Below are 20,607 nucleotides of genomic sequence, written 5' to 3'. Positions count from 1 at the left end.
TCCACTGGCTTTATGCACTGGCCATATTGGGCTCTCAAAAGGTGAATCAGTTTTGCTGATTAATCTCTGACTCTCTAGTTGATGAGTCAACTTATGAATGGGGAACAAGGAATCCCTGCTGGTGTGGTACTGATGTCTGTGCACCATTTTTGTAGAAATCAGTACCTGTTGCTCTTCCACTTGTAGCAACCCCACAAGAGACAGATCTTCTGACAGGCGAGGCAAAACAGACATCTGCTTAACATCGTCTGCATCTACAGCAGCTATTCCAAAGGCCCATCAATACCCCTTGGGATTCTTAAAATAGCCTCTTCTGAAGCAAATGACACCAAGTATACATGGTGCCCCTGTGCCAGTCACAGTAGGATCTTTTGCCAGTCTTGACTAGTGAGGCTTATTTCAGCCTCCAACACAGTCAGCTCTTGGGAACCCCCAGTCACCCCAGAAATACAAGTTGATCCTGCCCCTTCATGACTCAAGGGCATTAGAGTGCACTGTGTACCAGTGTCCACCAGTGCTTCATATTTTTGTGGTTCTGACGTGCCAGGCCATTGAATACATGCAGTCCAATATACTCTATTTTCCCTTTCCCCCCCTGGCTTGAGGCAGAGCCCCTCTAATTGTTACCTCTGTCATTCTTCTCTTGTGATTCATGATCAGGATTCTTACAGTTCTTGCCATGTCCCACAGCAACTGGAACAATTGCCTTTGTAGAGGAGTTCACCTTGGCAGTTGATTTGTTTTGTAATTCTTTTTCTTTTGTAGAGTAGGAGTGGGTTTTTCATGCCACTTCTTCATATCTTCTCCATGCTCACATTGGTAACTCCAGAAAGCAATACACAACGTAGTATTACTATTGTCACTTGCTCGAGCAGGAAGACATCTGCTTTTAATAGCTGAGATATTGGATGATTTAGTCAGGGAGCAAAACAGTTTGATCAGCCCTTTCAGTAGACTGTTTTGATAATCCTGATTCTCATCAGGTGTCTCTGATACCACTGCAGCTTCATTAGGTTCATCATGATTAAGCAAGGTAGACAGTTCCTCTGTTGTATCTTTATGTTTACTCTGCATTTTATTCAGTCTTACAGTTACTTTTGAAATGGCTGAAATATAAGCTTGTGGAGGGGCTAAATGTTGTTCAGTGTTATGAAGTCTATTCATCAATATAAATGAAATGGATTGTCTTCACCCTCTCTCATACATTCCTGGTATACCAGTGTACTTCTCTGGTACAGTTCTTGTGAATTTTTGCCACATACTTGGTGCACACGTGACTCTCTCAGGATCATGATCTTGGTGTGGATTGTCAGGAATGAACATGGGGTCATGTAACACTTCCACCACAGGTAATTCTCTCAAATAATAGATGTCTTTTTCCACAGTAGTCCATTTCTTTATCTTAGGCATCAGATCTTCTTTGGAAGGGTATTTTTCCTCTAGGGCTAATAGCATTCACCTCCAGAGGGTGAATGTCCCATCCTGATATCTACTAATTCCTTTGTCAATAGCTGAGTCCTTAGCAATACTTCCCAGCTGGCAAGCTTCTCTACCATCTAGCAACACACTATTGGCCCCTGTGTCCCAACATCACAGTAACCAGGTGGGTTCATTTGGGTGCCGTACAAAATCTTTTCCTGACCTTGAATTTCAGTCATTTTCAGAGGTTGGGTACTAATAATGGTCACAGTGTCTTCCTCACCTTCTTCTTCTTTTTAGTTTTTGCTGTTGCCTTAGTTAATGTCAGTGACAGTGTTCTTGTTCAGGGCCCCTCCCCTAGATCTTCTTCCTCTTCTTTCTCCTTCTTTTCATTTTAGATGAGGTAACATCTGTTTCAATTTCTTATAGGGGCAATTGACATTGATACTGGTGCCTCCTGTGGTTGATTAGACTTCCCAGTTTTTATGCTCTTTCTCTCTAGCTCAACTCATTCATAGTGGAGTCTGGAGCTTGGAAAATCTTTTGCTGAATTTGGAGATTCTCTTTCCCAATCTGGAGACTCCCTTTCTTGACCCAGAGATTCTCTTTCTCAGTTCAGACTTTCTCCTGGAAACTCTCCCTTTTGGCTCAGAAACACATTTGGATGTTGTGTTGAGGGACATGGTTTAGTGAGTACTATTGGTGATAGGTGGATGGTTGGACTGGATGATCTTGAAGGTCTTTTCTAACCTTGGTGATTCTGTGATCCTGTGATTCTGTTATCCTGTGATTCTAACATCCCTGGCATAGTGTTGAATGAGGCTTGGTAGGCATAAGCCAGGCCCCAAATAATTTGCATCTCCTCAGATTTATTGAGCCACAACACACCTGTCTTAGATACCTGCTTAGATTCTTAGGATCTTGAAGGTGTTCAGGAGTAAAATTCCATGACACCGGGGATGCCCATCTCTCTAAAGTCTCTCTCAAGTCCCTCCGCACTCCCTGCCACTCAGTATTCTCTGGCTTTGGGGAAGACTTCCTCAAATATTTCAAATAAAGATACTGAGTGAGATGACAAGGAATACATTCAGGGAGATTGACAACATGATCGCTGAATGAGCATTCAAAAAACATATAAGGGATTCAGGGGACAGATTGGAAGCCTGTTTAAAAATCACCTGTTCTGTAAAATCAGAAACTCCATCTGGGACATAACTTTCAATGCTCAAAACATACCACAGTGTATGCAGGCACCAGATAGGTGTTTCCACTGGTACTTCTAACTTTTTGTATATGTATACAGCTTCATAGAGCAGAGTGGAGGACTTGATAAAGTCTAGTACATTCTAAGTATTAAGAGGATGGACATGATGGAATGTAATCTCTTGAAGAACAGTTTTACAAGAGAAAGAAAGTACATTTTGTCTCTTTATAAAAACAAGTTGACACAGTGCCAAAAACAAACACACACAAAAAAAAGGTGCAGTTGGCAGTCCACCTAGAAATCAAGGATTGTAAACAAGATAAGCTTTCTAACAACGCTTTCCGAGAGTTAGAGCTCAGAGAGTTTTGCATTAAAAGTTTGTTTTTCAAGCCAGTGCACCAAAAATGTCACAGTTAGGCCCAGTTCAGCCTTGTTCTGTGACCGAAGTGGCAAAGGGACCCATGGACCCACACCTCAGGAAAGGGGAAGGGAAAAGACAGGGAGATAGGCCCAGATGAGGAAAACAGTAATAACAAGCTAAGGAAAAACTGATCTACTAAATATGATAGTGGAATGAAAGATAATACAATATAATACAGTGTCATTGGAATTGATGCTAATAAATCAAATAAAATGAGAGAGTGTCCAAAACTGTAGGCCTTACTCTAATGTTGTAGGCAATACTGCCAGGGAGCACACCAAGCAAAGTGGGCAGAAAAAGAGGAACAGTCTCATGACTCTCAGTCAGTTTCATCTTTCCCTCTGAACAGAAAATGGAAATGGAATAATGAAGTCTTCTGGGAGCTGCAGTTCATTCTTCTCTTCTGAGACCAGGTACCTGGAACTACTGATAACCCATGGAACTGCAGCATTAACTCGTTAACTCGGAGTATGCTACATGATGTTATGACATAAAAGACTGATACAAAATTATAAAACAACAACACAGCTCCAGTGAAGAAAACTGACTTTTTATCCCAGCCAAAACAAAGACATCACAAAGCATCAAAGTTTGCTTTGTACTTCAGCAATTGTTTAAGGCAGCTAGATTCAGCTGCTTTAAGACAGTGTTATTTTATTTGTATTTTCTCCACCTATAAAAGGGAAGAACTTTCTTGGCTCATAGCTCATAGGAAGCATACAGAGTTTACACAACCAATTAGCTGCTTTTGCAGCAATCATTTAGGAGTTCTTCATCTGAGCAACAAAGTCAACAAGGTCTTTTCTGTAAAAGGTAGACAAGGGCATGTATGTAAGTGACTTAAAAATGCCCTCAGTTCAGGCAGATTCTGGAAGATAAAATACCAACAGTTAAATTTATCTGATAAATTTTCAAAATGATTTTGTCATATACTGGAACATTGAATTGATGGCAGAATATTCCCATTGCTACAGCAATACAAGTATGTTTTATCAGATTGTTTAGGATAAAAAAAATAAGAACTTTTTTTTTTTCCAAATGTGACTAGCACTTAACTAAAGCTTCATGGCTTACACAAAAATACAGCATTTTAAGTTTCTGTGTTGTTAATTGGTTGACGATTAATTGAATCATCTATATCAAGCCTTCAATTTCTGCAAAAAAGTCTGACATTTAGAGTATAAGTAGAACTTATGCTAATGAATTTGAGCTATGAACTCAACTAAACTCTTCTAGACTTACTTCTTGCAGCCTTTAGGGGATTCCTGCAATGACCAAGAAGGGGATATACGTCAAAATGTCCAGAAGAGACAGGAAAGATTTTTGGTCAAATGTGTATCAAGCACTATGACAAATTTCTTACTTACACATGCAGAAATTCCAACTACTCATGATTAAGAGCATTCTGGAAAACAAAGAAGCTTTTTGGCCTCTAGGAATGCTCTAGAATTGGTAACGTTGCATCTGCATACACCATATGTATTGGGAAAAGACAGATACACAGTATTCTTCCTTCTTTCAGGGTTATGGTTTATCCTTCTGGACAACTTACAAGGTTGTTCTGTTTTATGACACAGAGTGTTTTCCCATGCATTTCTACGCATTCAGATTTAGAGGCTTTTAAATATAAACAAATGAGAATTCCATGAACTTCCTTCACATTGTTCTCCAGTTGCTGAAACTTTTGTTTCTGAAGTTTAACCAAAATTTTTATAGATGGAGATAATACAGAACTGGGAGCATTCCATACAGCATTTATCCATTTAATAATTAAAGCGCCTACTGACTCATCTCTGATTCAGCAGAGATAATCCACGTTCTTCTTTTTGAGTCATAAGCTGGATAACCAATAGTGATTAAATGAAGAAAATAATAACAATAAGGAGTGCTTTTAAAATGTGTTCCAATTTAGGATTTCTTAACATAGTTTGCCTCACGGGGATGTTGTTAATCACTATCACTGATACAGAAAGCTAGTATATGCTAAAGCTACTCTAGAGCTACATGTTATTTCTATCTTTGAGCATGGGAAAAAAGAAAGAACCCTTTACTGAAACATGTTCCATGTGATCTGTTAATATGATGTTCTTTCAATCCATCTTCAAGCTCCCATCTCAGAATAAACTGCTAAAGCATCAAATATAAATGTATTATTAAAAAGCTGCTATATTTCATGTATTGCCCGCAGTATGATACATGTTTCTTGCCCTGTGAATAATATGGAAGAGCCTGAGCCTTCAAACTCATTATTCTCCTTTTAGAATTACCATAGTCCTCAAAACTTCTCATGCCTACAGTACCTCTCTCTTCTTGGTTGAGACAATGAGTTCAAGGAAGGATTGATCTTCAGCCCAGGAGTCAATCTCTGTGAGATCATACAGCACAGTGGTCAAGGGGCCAAAGGACCAGAGATTATGCTTTCGCCTTTGCATGAGGTATTGAAACATCTGAGGAGAAAAGAAGGGAATCAAGGATTATAGAAGCCTTCCAGTAAATATTTGTTCTCATTGCAAATACACTGAAATTGTTAAAATTCTGCATTACAAAATATTTGCCTTTAACTTAGCTGTGGTTCTGACATCTCTCTCTTCTAACAGCTTAAGAATGGGAAGAGCTTTTTTTCTGATCCATCTGATTATCAGTTTGTGCTTGAAGTAAAGTATAAAGCTGGGTTGCTGAGAGGAGAACCCAATCTACGCACCCACCAGCAGCTACACCAGCAGCTCCAGAGCCCTTATTTCATCATTATAAATGTGAAATTGATTGTTCAAGAGTGGACTGTTGTTTTTATTTAGTTTGTTTGTTTGTTTTGAGGCATTAAGATTTCGCCCAAAAGCTGCCAATATAGGAAACCTGGAATAATAAAGATCCAGTTTTCTTATCCTGTGTGTCAGAAATGCAGACATTGACTAAATAGGCCTCATTTCAGATGTTGAAGTATTTGAGCTTGAAGAGAAACACCCACCAGTGTTCAAAGTTTTTATGCTTAAGCTTGCGTGAAAGGAAATACAGAGTTTTTAATGGGGCTTGCTAAAATATTAGTAAGTAAAGAGTGTTGCCTGCATTACAGCTGTGTAGCACAGATATTCTCCTAGACATACCAAAAGTAAGCACAGCAGTGTCTGACAGGCCTAAGAGTCCCATTTTGCTTTTGCAGCCACACATAGAGATTCCACTAAAATAAGAGGGACTGCTTGAAGTTATGTCAGATCTGAAACTGAGGAGAAAATGTTGTGTTTGTATGCTTTGGAAGCAAATATGTAGGTCACCCTTAACACCAGTCACACTGTTAAACTTGTTTGAAGCAGTCATGTCTCCATACAAAAGATTTTATGTGGATATGTTGATTAGGGAAAAAAAATCCTTTTATATTTTTCTACAGATTATCAGAAAAGAGATATATGAAAAAGGAAATCATATTGTCCTTTGTGAATCTACAGAAGAAACACCAACCACCTCTGTCTTTTTATTAAAGCAAAGGAGGAGGATTTATATTGAGATCTTGCATAAAAACAAATGTCTGCAGATATCTGGAGAACTCCTCCGTGTATCATGTTTATGGAAAATGAAATAGATAATAGAAACAACTTCAGTCAGACTTTTAAAAAAGGCTTTGGGAGGATCTTTCTGCTAATAAATTGGTTAACTGAAAAGCTTCAAAAATTGGACCAAAAGATCTATTCTTTAAGCATGAGTTTTTCTCACTAAGATAAAGAAATTTCTTAAACAGGCTTTTGGGTCTTATACAAGACTTCAACCCACTAAGAGTGTGTACAAACTCCCTTGTTCAGGGTGATGTTATTTCAAGTTCTCTGCTTCTGAATAGTCTTTAATATGGAGGCAACAGTGTCACAAATAAACTTACCACAGTGTTCCCCTCAACTCCAGCCAGTTTGAATGGAGTAAGCCCCTCATTGTTAGGAATTAATTCAAGTGATCTTGGTCCCTCTTTGGTCTGGTCATAGGAAAGTATCAGGCTGTACATGCGGCAGGCAAATGTCTTATTAGGCTGGAGAACTAAGATGTGGAGGATGGTGTTACCTGTTAAATAATCAGAATGGGTAAACACATAGGTTACTGTGAAAATAATGCCTTCTACTTATTTCCACGAAAACTACCACAGGTGCAAAGAATACAATAACTCTAAAAGAGCAAATTATCATCTACAGAATGCCATTCTTCAATATAGACACCACCATTAGCTTTGCGTTTTCACCAGCAGTGAAGAAAAGCCTGTATGCCATGCTCATAAAAATCTGCATCACAAGAGGTAACCCACTATTGCTGCTGCCACACCTACAAAACACCACCCACAACCTCACTGTGCTCACATCCACTGTTTAGTCACCACTGTTTGGTTTAACAAGCATCAGTGAATGTCAATGGGGGCTGTCTTTTTCTTCATGGAGGAATTCAATGGCGCACCTTTCCTTCATGTGAACTTCCATGTCAGAAACCTTTTTGTCAGACTGCTCTTCTCCTGCCATCTGTCACACAGCAACAAAATATAATGGAATATTGGTAGGAAGGTTCAACTTTTCCTGCCATACCACCAACATCTGCTCCTGGTTTCATGGCTCAACATCACGAAGTTAGAGGCATTACTTTTGGAGCAGTCCTTGCATGTTGAATAACAACTCTGTAGAAAGACTGGCAATTGCCTCATGGCATTAATAATGGCTTTCATTTTCCTCATATCCTTCATTTCAACTGTGTTTTTAGTGAGGAAAAAATACTCAGGTACACAGATCATGGAATCATACAATGGCTTGGTTTGGAAGGGACTTCTAGAGTCATAGAGTTCCAACCCCATGCTATGGGCAGGGTTGCTACCTACCAGATCAGGTTATCCAGGACCTCATGTAACCTGGGCTCGAATACCTCTCTGGGCAGCTTGTACCAGTCCCTCACCACCCTCTCAGTGAAAAACTTTTCACTAACATCTAACCTAAACCTGCTTTAGTTCAAAATCATTCACCTTGTCCTATCACTAACTACTGCTGTAAAAAAGTTGATTTCCTTCCTGTTTATAATATCATTTTAAATACAGGAAGACTGCAACAATGTCTCCCCAGAGCATTCTTTTCTCCACACTGAACAAGCTGATGGAGTCTGGTTTAAAATGTTCAATGTATGCAATTCACTAGGCACGTACCCAGGTAATCCTGAGCTCTAATGTCAGCTCCATTTTCAATGAGCAACTGTACAATCTCCTCATTTCCCACACAGGCAGCAAATGACAAAACATGTTCTCCTGCAAAGAAGGGGATGGAGGAAACAATATTAAGTCCCTAGCACGTGAGTGAGGCTGAAGTATGGTGAGGGGAAATGATCCATGTCACAAAGCTATAAAAGGAACCTGTAAAAGTAACCTATGAGATTTCTGGCCCACTACTCATCATACTCAGAAAGGACCAAAAGACTGTAGAAATTAACATTATATTTTTTATGCAATATATAATGTTTGTACACATGCAAATATGTAAAATATTTTCAATCAATATATTTTTATTAATGTAGTATTTACAAACTCAGATGAAGCTTTACTGTGAGACAGAAGTGTGTGAATGATGACCCTCGAAGACAGAAGCCTTTGCTTATGCAGTTTAGATAGGAACTGAAACATGCCTCCCTCATCACTCTTTTGGTTGCTTCTCATAGCAACAAGGAGAGAAGAAAAGAGAAGGATGTACCAAAATAGAGAAGGTTCTGGGAGCTGCGCCTGAAGAAGTGCCCAGTGGCCTGTGCTGTGCAGATATTTGCCCCTCTCTTGAGCAAAGCCTTCACCAAAGTGATATTCTGGTTCACTGCTGCAATGTGGAGAGCTGTCTGCCCTGTAAAACACAGATACAAAACCTTGTCCTCTAAGAAGTTAACTTCAGGCTGATCAGCAGCCTGCAGTTCACACTCAACACATGTTAAATACCAGTTTTGGGAAATTGTATCCATAGGACTAATACGGATTAGCTTTCAGGTTATTGCTGTGGACTAGAGACTAGTGGTCTTGTGAATTCATGAAAAAAGATTTTACAGTCTGCTAACTAAACCAGCAGGATGCACTTTCTGCATGTTGGGGTTTTTGTTCGTTTGGAGAGATTTTGCAGGTAGGGTTATTTTGGGTTATTTTGCAGGTAGGAATCAGTCTGAAAGGACTTAATGAGACATGAGGAGTGCATCAAAACCAAGTTCCCAAACTTTCTCTAATCCTTCAAACTAGATATTAGAAGTTTTAAAACCCCCTAATTACTATTTCAGTGATTTCAATACACTCTGAGATAGTTCTGGACAGTGAAACAGAATCACATAAGAAACTCTAGCTTTTTAAAAAATTGCTGTGATTCAAAACTCAGTAACAGCAATTAAGATTGTTTTTAATCCCTATTATTTGCCAGCAAAAGAATCAGTTTTTGTCTTTTCAAAGAAGATCAGGCAGGGAACTCTTCTGTCACACAATCTGGTTTGTCTATGGCAGAAAGCAAAGCTGTACACATCGTTGCCATCCCGCTGTAGTGAACAGACCCACCAGTACTTTGTGAGTTACGCATTTGCTTTCTTGCTCAAGCTAGTTTTAATACAAAGCCACCTTCCACAAAAGGTCAGGAGCTATTTGAATATTGCTTTTGCAGTGTAACAAAATTTAGTAATTTAGTAACATATTGAACCAGGAACAGTATATTCCAGTTTCCTGAATAGAAACAGTTACAACCTCCTCTCTCCCCTTGCAGAGAAACCCCTCCAACCCCATTCTTTGAGACGTTACCTTCATAGAGTTCTGATGTCATCCTCTCATTGACAAGCTCCGGAGCTGCTTCCATCAGAGCCAGTGCAGCCTCCACATTATCATACAAGGCAGCTACATGGAGGGCAGTCTCCCCTACTGCACCTAGAAACAGTAAAGTAAGGACGTGAGTCATCTAGACATTCAGCAATATAGAATAAAAGCAGACATAGATTTATTGGGGTGGAGGGTTATGGGTATTCCCAATCTTCCTTTGAGTGTTGCCAGGTGCCACTTTGTCATACAATGTGGTGACAGTCACTCCACCAAAGCCCAAATGCTGAACAGAAACTTCAGGTGTTTGTGAGTGCCATGAACTGAAATGAGTACACAACCCTTCCACTGCCCACCTGCCTCTGTAAAACACATCCTTCAGTCCCTCTGTGAAAATAGCCTCTTCAAGTTGTAAAACTCTGATCATTACCAACTGTTTATGACTTGAGTTAGAGAACTCATTTTACTGCAAAGCTGCTGACATAGATTTAAGTCATTTGATTCTGCCAGTGAGAACGTTGCAGTAAACTAGCTTACATACTACTATGCTCATTGTTTCAGGTTCTTGCTTCTCCCCAAAAAACAATTCAGAGAAAATAATGAGTTACCTCTCTGATAAATATCACATGTTTCATCAGTGAGAAGTTTCATAATGACTGGGATGTTGTTCTCCTTGGCAGCCTGAAGGAGTGGGGACTCACAGATCCTGCAGTGAAGTAAAAGTGGCTTCTAAGGAAGGCAGACAAATATATGGCACCTCTTTCCAGAATATTTATTGAGACAATATGAATGATCAGTTTTTTCCTTAAAGACTAGTAATGCATATTTATCAGCTGAGGTGTTCTTGAAGGACAGGAAGGAGAGGGAAGGGGAGAGGAGTGAAGGAAAGGGGAGGGGAGACGTTTATACATATGTGTGTGGTTTATATATGGTCTATATTTTGAGGCTCAGAAGGCAGAAAATGATGAATCAATGAATCATGTGATATCCTTCCTGCAGTAAGCTAGTTATCTCAGGAGCTGGGGGGGGGGGGGGGGGGGGAAGAGAGAGGGAGAAAGAGGGAGAAGTGTTTTTTTTATATACAATTAAAAACGTTTTTAAAAAATGCTGCATTCAAATGGATGGAAAAGATATAAACAAGAATTCACTGGTATGTCTTAACAAGGCTTCATATGGTGCAGCTTAACTATGCTATTTTTATCTCCGATGCTGAGAAAATTGAGGAAACTAATGAGAGCTGAAATATATTCCAGTTCTAGGAAAGAGCATGCCATCAGACAAGTTTCAGACCAAATAATTCACTTATATTTGGAGAATACCCATGGTTCTTCCACCAGACTCTATGTTATTTTAGTAGACCCTTCAGATTTGATTAAGAATTTGCAAGCACAGTCACCACACTTCACCCCAGAAAGGCCTGCTGACACGAACAGCAGATTGAGAGAGGTGATCCTGCTTCTCTATTCCACACTGGTGAGGCAATATCTGGAGTCCTGTGCCCAGTTTTGGTCTCCTCATTAAGGAAAACATTCTAGAGTGAGTTCAGAAAAGGATAATGAAGATGATTAAGGGACTGAAGCATCTTTCATATGAGGAAAGACTCAGAGAGCTGGAACTGTTTAGAGCAGAGGAAGCTCAAGAGAAATATCATCAAAACATGCAAATATCTCAATGCAGAGTACAAAGAGGATGGAGCCAGGCTGTTTTCAGTGGTATCAATGACAGGACAAGAGACAATGGGCACAAACTGAAACACGGAAGGCTTTGTACATCAGGAAGTACTTCTTTACTGTAAGTAAAGAAACAGAGTGCTGGCATAGATGGTCAACAGAGGTTGTGAAATCTCCATCCTTGGTGATAATTAAAAGTTATCTGGAAATGGTCCTGAGGAACCTGCTGTAACTGACCCTGCTTGTGCAAGGGTACTGGAACCAAGTGACATCCATAGGTCCCTTCCAACCTCAAATTTTCTTTGAGTCTATTGTATCCTAGACAGTAGTTCTGATCATAGAATAATTGGTTCTTGTAATTCAGTGTGGTCCTTGCAGTATTGAAGACTTCTTCAGCTTCTGTCTGACATGACAGTTTCTATAAGCTACCTATCTTCAATTGCTGGTAAAAACAGCAAAACATTAATCGTTTAAATTGAAAACCACATCTGCAGGGACTGCTCCAAAAGTATGGCAGAAAAGGTTGAACATTCCTACCAATGTTCCATTACATTTTGTTGCTGTGCGACAGATGGCAGCAGAGGAGTAGTGACAAGAAAGTGTCTGACATGGAAGTGCGAAGGCTTGCCACTGAATTCCTCCATGAAGAAAAAGATTGTACCCATTGACATTCATTGATGCTTACTAAACCAAACAGTGGAGATCAAACAGTGGATGTGAGCCCAGTGAGGTGATGGGTGCATTTCAGTAGCGGTGACAGTATCAGTGGGTCACCTCTGCGGGTGCAGATTTTTATGAGAGTGGCAAGCAGGCTCTTGTTCATTGCTGGCAAAAATGTATAGCTAATGGTGGTGATTCTTGTAAGACAGCATTTTGTAGCTGAAAATTTGCTTTATCAAATAATGTTATTGTGCTATTTGTATCTCTGGTAGTTTTCACAGAAATAAATACGAAGCATTGTTTTCAGAGTGGTCCGTGTATATTTCTTGCTTTAAATTGCTCTTTTAAATGCAACGCTATAGAATCCTGAGGAAAAAAAAAAAAAGAAAAAAGAAAAAAGAAAAATACCTTTTACATGCAGTTATACCTGAATTTAATCCAGGTGAAATGTGTGAGCTCTGCATAGTTTTACACCAGAATGATAATGATACATCTGGGAAAACTTTAGGGGAAAAAGCAAAACAACCATCCACGCAGGCTACATAGAATAAAAGCGTAAATGAATGTTATATTTGTCACCCAGTAAAAGGAATATTTCCTATTACCAACAGCACCCCCTTGTCTAAGTCAGTAGGAATTGGCCTAGAAAAACTCTAAAGAACAGGAATTAATGATATAAAGAACCAAACTGAACAAATCAAGGAGCCATTCTGACGCATTTTTTGCATCCTTCAAACTCTTGGCCTTGCTGCTCTGAGAAATATTTCTTCTCATCTGGCTGTTGCAGCAGTTGTTAATTACATGACTTAATTGAATACTGCATCCAGGATCAGACAAACAAGGATAAAATAAAGAGGCACTCTGAGCAAATGTTCTAACATTCATCATCAGTAAAGCAAGCTTGCCACCTCTACTAGTATTTTGGCTGACTAGTTTTCCTAGAGAATGTAATTTTCTCAGACAGAAAGTGGGAAAGAGGCAGGATTTCAATAGCATAAACACTGCTGCAATTAATTTGTTTATGTTTTACTGGGTAGGCTTTTATCCCTTCAGTGACCTCAGAGAAGGATTGGGCAAGAGATAATGTGGGAGAACACAAACACAATACCATTCTCAAAAAACTCTCCAAAGTTCATGTAAATGACTAATTAAATTAGAAGCCTGCTAATTAGACACCTAACAAATACTGTACTCAACATGCAGAAACTGAGGGCAAAATTGTCAGACAAATGTAATCACTGTAGAGATTACTTGTCTCAGAGAGTTGGAGATTCCAAGCAAGCTGCTGAAGAACACAGACTTGTTGGCAAATATCACGGCAAACTTCCCCTTATGCCCCAAAGACCCATGACTTAGATGTTTATACCATATACTTATACACTCATTTAATTTTCTGGCCCCTAATTGGGGAAACTTCTTATTCTCATTTAAAACACACCACTGAGTCAACTCCTTTTTAATACATTACCACAATGTGCTGAGTATATAAATGTTGAGTACCTGACAAATTCACTAATATATAAAAAAGTCACACGAATCTAGAACCTTCAAAGTTATGCACATCCATTTTCTTTATGCCACTAAGCATAGCGTGAATTATTACATGTTACAACTCTCTGTTGTGTTTCAAAGCAGCAGCAACATAAACTGTTAGCAGTTTCTTAATGGAGATTGCTACAGCATGTGCTTAGTTTCCATAAAGTACCATTACACCACTGGGCAGAGAAGGTGTATTTCAGAGAATGATTCAGCAAAGAGACATATTCGGATGCCCTGAGAAGATCATTCAGAACACTCAAATTAAGCTGCTGTTCTAAATTATTGTCTTCTTCAATTACAAGATCAACTGACACCAAGCTCCTAATTTACCCATCTACCCTAGTTATGTAACACTAAGCAGTGCTGATGTTGTCTTATACTGTTCAGAATAAGCACAGCTACATATCTAAACAGTAAGTACTTCTGATAGGCAGCACTGGAACAGGTTGTCCAGAGAAGTTGTGGGTGGATGCCCCATCCATGGAGGTCAGGCAGAATGGAGCTTTGAGCAACTTAATATAGTGAAAGATATCCAGGCCCATGGAAGTGTGGGAGAGGCAAAAGAGTGAGTGAAACTAGATGATGTTTAAAGGTCCTTTCCAACGCAAAACGATTTATGATTACTGTAATTCAATTTTCTTTATAGATGATTCCATTATTTGCTCAGGAAGCTGTAAGTTGTTTTTCAATACAGGTAAGGATGAAATCAGAAACACCCAAAAATCCATTGTGAAACAAATGCAAGGTAGAATGTAGGTCAGATGCTGACTGAGAGAGTCATGTAAAACAGTTTGAAACAAGATTAAGGATTTCACAAACACTCACTGCTGGTAACATGTATACTTTTGGATTTAGGCCTTCCTAATCACTTCTTTTGGAGTCCATCCTGCTCATTGAATTTAAGAAAATACAAAGAATGCAAGAAGAATTCCATAAATCTTAACTCTGTTACAAAAACAGGAATTACGATTAATAGGATTCTTCAAGGCACATTAGGTACAAGCAGATGATCTGAGACATCCAGCATGGCTTTACTGAGGGAAGGTCATGCCTGATCAATGTGGTGACCTTCTACAATAGAGCGACAACACTGGTGGACAAAGGGAATGCAACTGATGTCATGTACCTAGATTTGTGCATGCGTCTGACATGGTTGCCCAACACATCCTTATCTCTAAATTGGAGAGATACAGATTTGAAGGAAGGACTAATCAGTGGATAAGGAATAGGATGGAAGGCCATAGATAGAGTTGTGTTGAATGGCAATATGTCCAGGCGGAGGCCAGTGACAAGCAGTGTCCTGCAGGCCTCTGTCTATGGACTGGTGCTCTTCTACAGTGACATCAGTGATGGGCTTGACTGCTCCCTCAGCAAGTTTAGTGATGACACCAAGCTGAGTGGTGGGGTTGACATGTTAGGAGAAAGTGACACCATCCAGAGGGACCTCAACAAACTCAAAAGGTGGGCCCATGTGAATCTAATAAGATTCAACATAGCAAATTGCAAAGTTTTGCACTTTGGTCAGAGTAACCCCAAATACATACACAACTGGGAGAAGAACTCCTTGAGGGTAGCCCTGCAGAGAAGGACCTGGGGGTCTGGGGGAAGGAAAACTGGACATGAGCCAGCAGAGTGCTCTTGTAGCTCAGAAGGCCAGTGGTATCCTGAGCTCCATCAGAAGAGGGGTGGCCAGCAGGGATAGTCTGTCCCTCTCTACTCTGCCCTCGTGAAGGCTCCATCTGGATGGAGCACATCCAGGTCCGGGTCCCCCAACACAGAAAGGATGTGGAGCTGTTGGAGAGGGTCCAGAGGAAGGCCACTAAGATGATCAGAAGTCTGGAGCACCTCCCCTGCAAAGACAGGCTTAGGGAGCTGGGCTTGTTGAGCCTGAAGAAGAGAAGGCTGCAAGGACACCTCATTGCAGCCTTCCAGTATTTAAAAGGGGATTATAAACAGCAGGAGAATCAACTTTTTACAAGGGTAGATAGTGATAGGACAAGGGGGAATGGTTTTAAGCTCAAAGAGGGAGGGTTTAGATTGGATGTCAGGGGGAAGTTCTTCACAGAGAGAGAGACGAGGTGCTGGGACAGGCTGCCCAGAGAGGCTGTGGATGCTCCATCCCTGGAGATGTTCAAGACCAGGCTGGATGTGACCCTGGGCAGCCTGATCTAGTACCAGACCTGGAGGTTGGTGGCCCTGCCTGTGTCAGGCAGGTTGGAACTTGATGATCCTTGGGCCCCTTTCAAATCAAGCCATTCTATGATTGTATGATTCAAATTCAATTGAATTATTAATTAAAAAATATATTATTTTAAACACAAATTTATCCTGCATCAAAACTTCCAAATCTTTTCAATAAAGTGCTTTCATTGTTGTTGTTTTATTCCAAGTTCTGTTCCTCACCCTAGTATCTAATTGGTTTTCTCTAACAATCTTCTGTTTTTCCTTCTTGCAAAACATAATTTTTTTATGTTGACCTCTTCATTAGGAAACTTGCACACAAGTACCTTCCAAAATCTGTGAGGCTAAGCCACGTCTTGGGCAGCGGGGTCAGATGTGTGTTTATCTGTGTGTTGAGAATTCTGGAGGACCTTTACACCTGAGATTATTAGGTTTTGCTTTCTGTTATTAGACTGAAAATTTCCATTATGATGAAGTCATAATAGCATAAGAATAAAATGACTAAAAATGCTGCCAGTGATCCCTTTGGCTTTATTTTACATGTTACAGCAGAGTTTTTAAAGTCTATTCTTTCCACCTTGACTGCTCGTGAGAACCATTACTAAGAAGTATTACAGATGGAACTGGGAACTGGCGTCTTAATTTCACTGTCATCTTTGGAAGCAAAGGAACCAATTAATATTAACAGGCACTGTGGATTTCAAGATAAGAGTGGTACACTAATTTGTGCACAGAAAATTCAGTAACATCATTTAGACAAAAGAAAAGCAAAACTATGATAACATATCTCATTCACTGTCTGCTTGGGAAAGATTTGCCAACAAGGCAAAAGCTTTCTGTGCCCAGGTACAACTTAAGCATCCCAGTTCAATAACATTAAACTAAGCTAACTTTTGTTTATGCTTGTTTCCACAAAAATAATAATAATAATAATAATAATAATAATAATAATAATAATAATAAATAGAAGTAGGCAAAGCATTTCACTAATGTCTGTGAGACTGAAGAGTGACAAAAAGTTAAGGCAACAAAAGAGGTTACAAGGTTTCCACCGCAGCACAGCTGGAGCCACTTCTGCCAGCCATAAGAAGATTGCTCTCTGCAAGGTATGTAAACTGTTCCAAGTACCTCTAATGCATTATTTCTTAAAATGCAGATATCTCCATTTAATTTATGTGCAAAAGGGCTTCAATATTTGTGTTGAAATTTACCACATAGATTAAACATTTATTGTTATTAGAATAATGAAGTCTCATAGCATCCCAGGAAAGTCAGCTGATACCACTAACTTCTGAGAACGAGCTGTGAGATAGAAGAGACATATAGATAACTTATCAACTAAAGTTATAAAGGCAGGCAGTAGCAGAAAGAAAAATAAAGCTTAACATTATGGATTCATGCAGTCAGTTGCTTTAGTTTACTCCTTGATTATTTTTAATGAACAGTGTAATTCACTTATGGTGGAGTTTCTAAAATTACATGTTAGGGAGATTCTGTTTCCTTGGAACTTTTAAACACTTTTTAACACTAAAAGCCAGATAAGAACAAACAAAATAATCATGACTACCACCACCAAGAACCAACAAGAACAACAAAACCAACAAACACTCAACACCTATGAGTTGTGACCTCTGCCACCAGAACTTTACACAGAGCTATGAGTTAAGTAAGAAGATTCTTCAACAGGAAGAAACCAGCAGAGTAAGGCTAAGTAAACTCTTAGGCCTCTCTGACATAAGAAGATTGTATCACATTTCCTAAACTTGGATGTCACTTTTGGGAATGTTACACAGTGCAACATTGAGCCAAAAAAATACCCTACTTTGGATAAAGCTGAGATCAAATGCCAACAGGATGCAACCAACTAATACACATGATGAATAAATGGCAACAACAGTGAATGTGAGAATTACCCAGCTAGCTTCCAGGCCTTATCATCATCAGTTGTGGCTCAGAAAAAAAAAGAAAAAAAAAAACATAATTCTAGCACAGAGTCATGACACACAAAATCATGAAAGCAGAGCCCAGTAGATAAATAGTAACATATTTACCACTGACTTTCAGTATGAAGAAAGGTTGAGGTAGCTGGACTTGACAGGGAAAGCTTGTGAGCCATTCTAACAGTAGCCTATGAGAAGAAGAGTGAAAAAATAGGAAGGGACCATATGTTGGCCCCTTGGTAATAGCAAATTACCAATAAGGCAAAACAAGGAGCTACAACACCAAGTGATGAATTCAAAAGTTCAGGCTGAATATTAGTGGGGGAAAAAAAAAAAACCAACCAACCTTTATCAGCAAAACACCAAAAACACCATAACACTGTAACAGACTCCTAAAGAGGTAGTAGAATCTCTCTCTTGGGAGGCTTTCAAGACTCAATTACACAGAGCCAAAGCAGTATGATTTAGAGTTGGCAATAGCTCAGCTTTGAGCTAGTGATTAGATTAGAAAGCTCCAGAGTTTTCTCCCACATCTGTATGATTTAAAATTGGGAAGATGATGTTACAACTGTAAAAATATTAATGTTTTCAGACTTTTAGCTTGCATGTGTTCAGTTGGAGATAACAGAATCTACTGAGAACTTATTTTTCAGTTACTCATGTTTTTCATCCATGTACACAAATGTAAACAATTCAGAGTTCTATAGACACACAATTGTTGCTACCATCCTTTCTATTTTAAGTGTATTTAAGTTTCACTTCTTTGAAATAAAATAATACAGACTTCTTGTTTTTCAGTGAGGAGTTAAATGATTATTTTGAAGTTCTTTCCCTAAAGACAGATAAAGACATTTGCTCATATTCAGGTTACTCCTGCACATGGCTGGGTGTATTTGTATATTTGTCCCATGTAGGCACATTTTTCTCCTCAGAGATGCTTGGAGTTTTATAAGGAAATTTAGAAAAAAAGGAGTGGAGGACCAGAAGCAGTTTTTTACTGGACTAATGCAGTTTTTGTGCGTGCAGAAAAGAGAAAAATGAAAAACAGATTCAGCTGGATTTCTATGAATACTCCTGCACTACAGTGTGTGGAAGGAGAAACACAATGGAACAGTAGCAAAGAGCCTTGATCCAGTATGACACACGAAAACACAAGCAATCTTCTTGATAACACAAGGTCTAGGAGGATTCATTCTTTGAATTATAGATAATTGCACCTGATCCAACGGGGTTAGAAATGGCAGTCAAACTGACAAAGCAAATGATCATCAGACTGTAGAATGTTAAGCTCATTCTATCTTATAATAAGGGCAACCTTCAGAGAAATAAAAGAAAAACAGAATCCCTTTAAATAACCATCATTTCAAATACAACTGACTGCAGTTTAAGTGCCACATACATTTCTAATGACAGCAAAACAAAACCCAACTCATGCACTTCCTTGTGAGCTTTACTAATAAAGCAGGAAAGAAAAAAAGCACACGTTATTAATTTGTGACCGAAGTCCTGCACTGAGAGTAATTCAATTGCGATTTAGTAAATGCGTACGTGAAAGCAGATAACAGTGGAACTCCAGAAACATTCCAGCTTGAAAGAGGTTGCCTGATAGAGAACAGTGTTCTAAAGTCTTTTCAAAGCTTGTTTGCTGGCAGAACAGCCTAAGGGAAGGGAGTGAGAGTGAGCTACAAGGAGAGAGCAGCAGAAGCAAGGGTAGACAAGAAAGAGCACCATACCTTTTCTGCTGGAGTAAGTAGATTTCATCCAGATGTTTATCCCAGGACTTTTTGCCTTGCAACTTCTGGCTTAGTCCATTCCAGATCCAGAAATAGAAGGGTTTGCTATCACCAAATAAAGGTACCCCCATTGGACGTCCCTTTATCTTTCTTTCCTAGTTGTCTGAAAGTCAGTAATCCTCACTATGGGGGAAAAAAAAAAAAGAAAAAAAAAGAAGAAAAAAGAAAAAGAAAAAAAAAAAATGCCAGGGAAGGCTTATTACAAAGCACCACTCCTCTGTCTCCTGATGTGTTACTTACAGAGGACACTGTCCTTCAGCTGCATCAGCTGATGAAAGTACATGTAAAAACACAAAATACAATCACTTCTCTCTAGGAGACCTCATACCTCAGCCCTCCTCAAGTACTTAGTTTCCAAAATAAGCCCAACCCAAAGGTGTGCCTGATTTAGAAATAGCTCACTAGTAGGGTACCCCTCACAAAGACCCTGTACAGCACTGAGGAAGTCAGTGCAGCACCAAATTCTGAGGCTTCTAGCATTTCTTTTCTAAGCCTGGAATTAAGAAGTAATACTCCTCCTTATGTATCTCTAAATTCCTCTGGGGAGCAACATACATCCAATATCAAAACAGACAGCTAAACGAGCCAGGAAAAACACCTTCTTCCCGAGTGAACATGTGGAAACGTGCCCTGTGCTCAGGTAAGGCAGTATGGAGGAGGACACACCTCCCACTCCAACTATCTGCAAATTCCACTAAAGACACAGTCATTATAGACTCCACCTTCTCTGCGTCAAACAAAGTCATGTCACTTTATGAGCTGGAAGAAGAGTTTCTGTAAATTAGTATATGAAGTTTGGATATTTCATTTTCCTTTTAATTTTCTACAGTCTCTCATTGTTTTTCCTCACTTATCAGAGAATGAACAGAATAATCTCCTCAAACCTATCAGTTTATTTAGAGGTTATTAAAGCTTAGCAAGCCAGTATTTACATCCAAACTTGGGCAAACTCATCATGTACCTTGTTTATGGAAACAGAAGTCACCACAAAGAAGAACAATGCTTCAA

At 39.3% G+C, this 20,607-nt stretch overlaps 1 protein-coding gene across 6 annotated transcripts in view; it reads right to left on the bottom strand.

The window, feature by feature from the left end:
* Positions 1 to 20,263, bottom strand: part of LOC125703194 (transient receptor potential cation channel subfamily V member 6-like) — a 36,989-nt gene extending 16,726 nt beyond the window's left edge. For 2 of the 6 annotated variants that reach the window (XM_048967331.1, XM_048967370.1), the window contains exons 1-7: positions 19,540 to 20,256; positions 10,425 to 10,522; positions 9,805 to 9,927; positions 8,738 to 8,878; positions 8,200 to 8,298; positions 6,910 to 7,085; positions 5,345 to 5,491 (exon numbers count right to left, since the gene is read on the bottom strand). In XM_048967331.1, coding sequence (XP_048823288.1) covers positions 5,345 to 5,491; positions 6,910 to 7,085; positions 8,200 to 8,298; positions 8,738 to 8,878; positions 9,805 to 9,927; positions 10,425 to 10,522; positions 19,540 to 19,670 — 915 coding nt within the window. In that variant the 5' untranslated portion in view covers positions 19,671 to 20,256. Of the gene's footprint in view, positions 1 to 5,344; positions 5,492 to 6,909; positions 7,086 to 8,199; positions 8,299 to 8,737; positions 8,879 to 9,804; positions 9,928 to 10,424; positions 10,523 to 19,539 lie in introns of all 6 variants that reach the window. The other 4 variants (XM_048967332.1, XM_048967341.1, XM_048967351.1 and 1 more) reach the window with 4 other exon arrangements.
* Positions 20,264 to 20,607: the final 344 nt, after the last annotated feature.

The sequence above is a fragment of the Lagopus muta genome, chromosome 1 (assembly GCF_023343835.1).
Source record: "Lagopus muta isolate bLagMut1 chromosome 1, bLagMut1 primary, whole genome shotgun sequence".
NCBI lineage: Eukaryota > Metazoa > Chordata > Aves > Galliformes > Phasianidae > Lagopus > Lagopus muta.
This window is presented reverse-complemented; position numbering and strand designations above follow the sequence as displayed.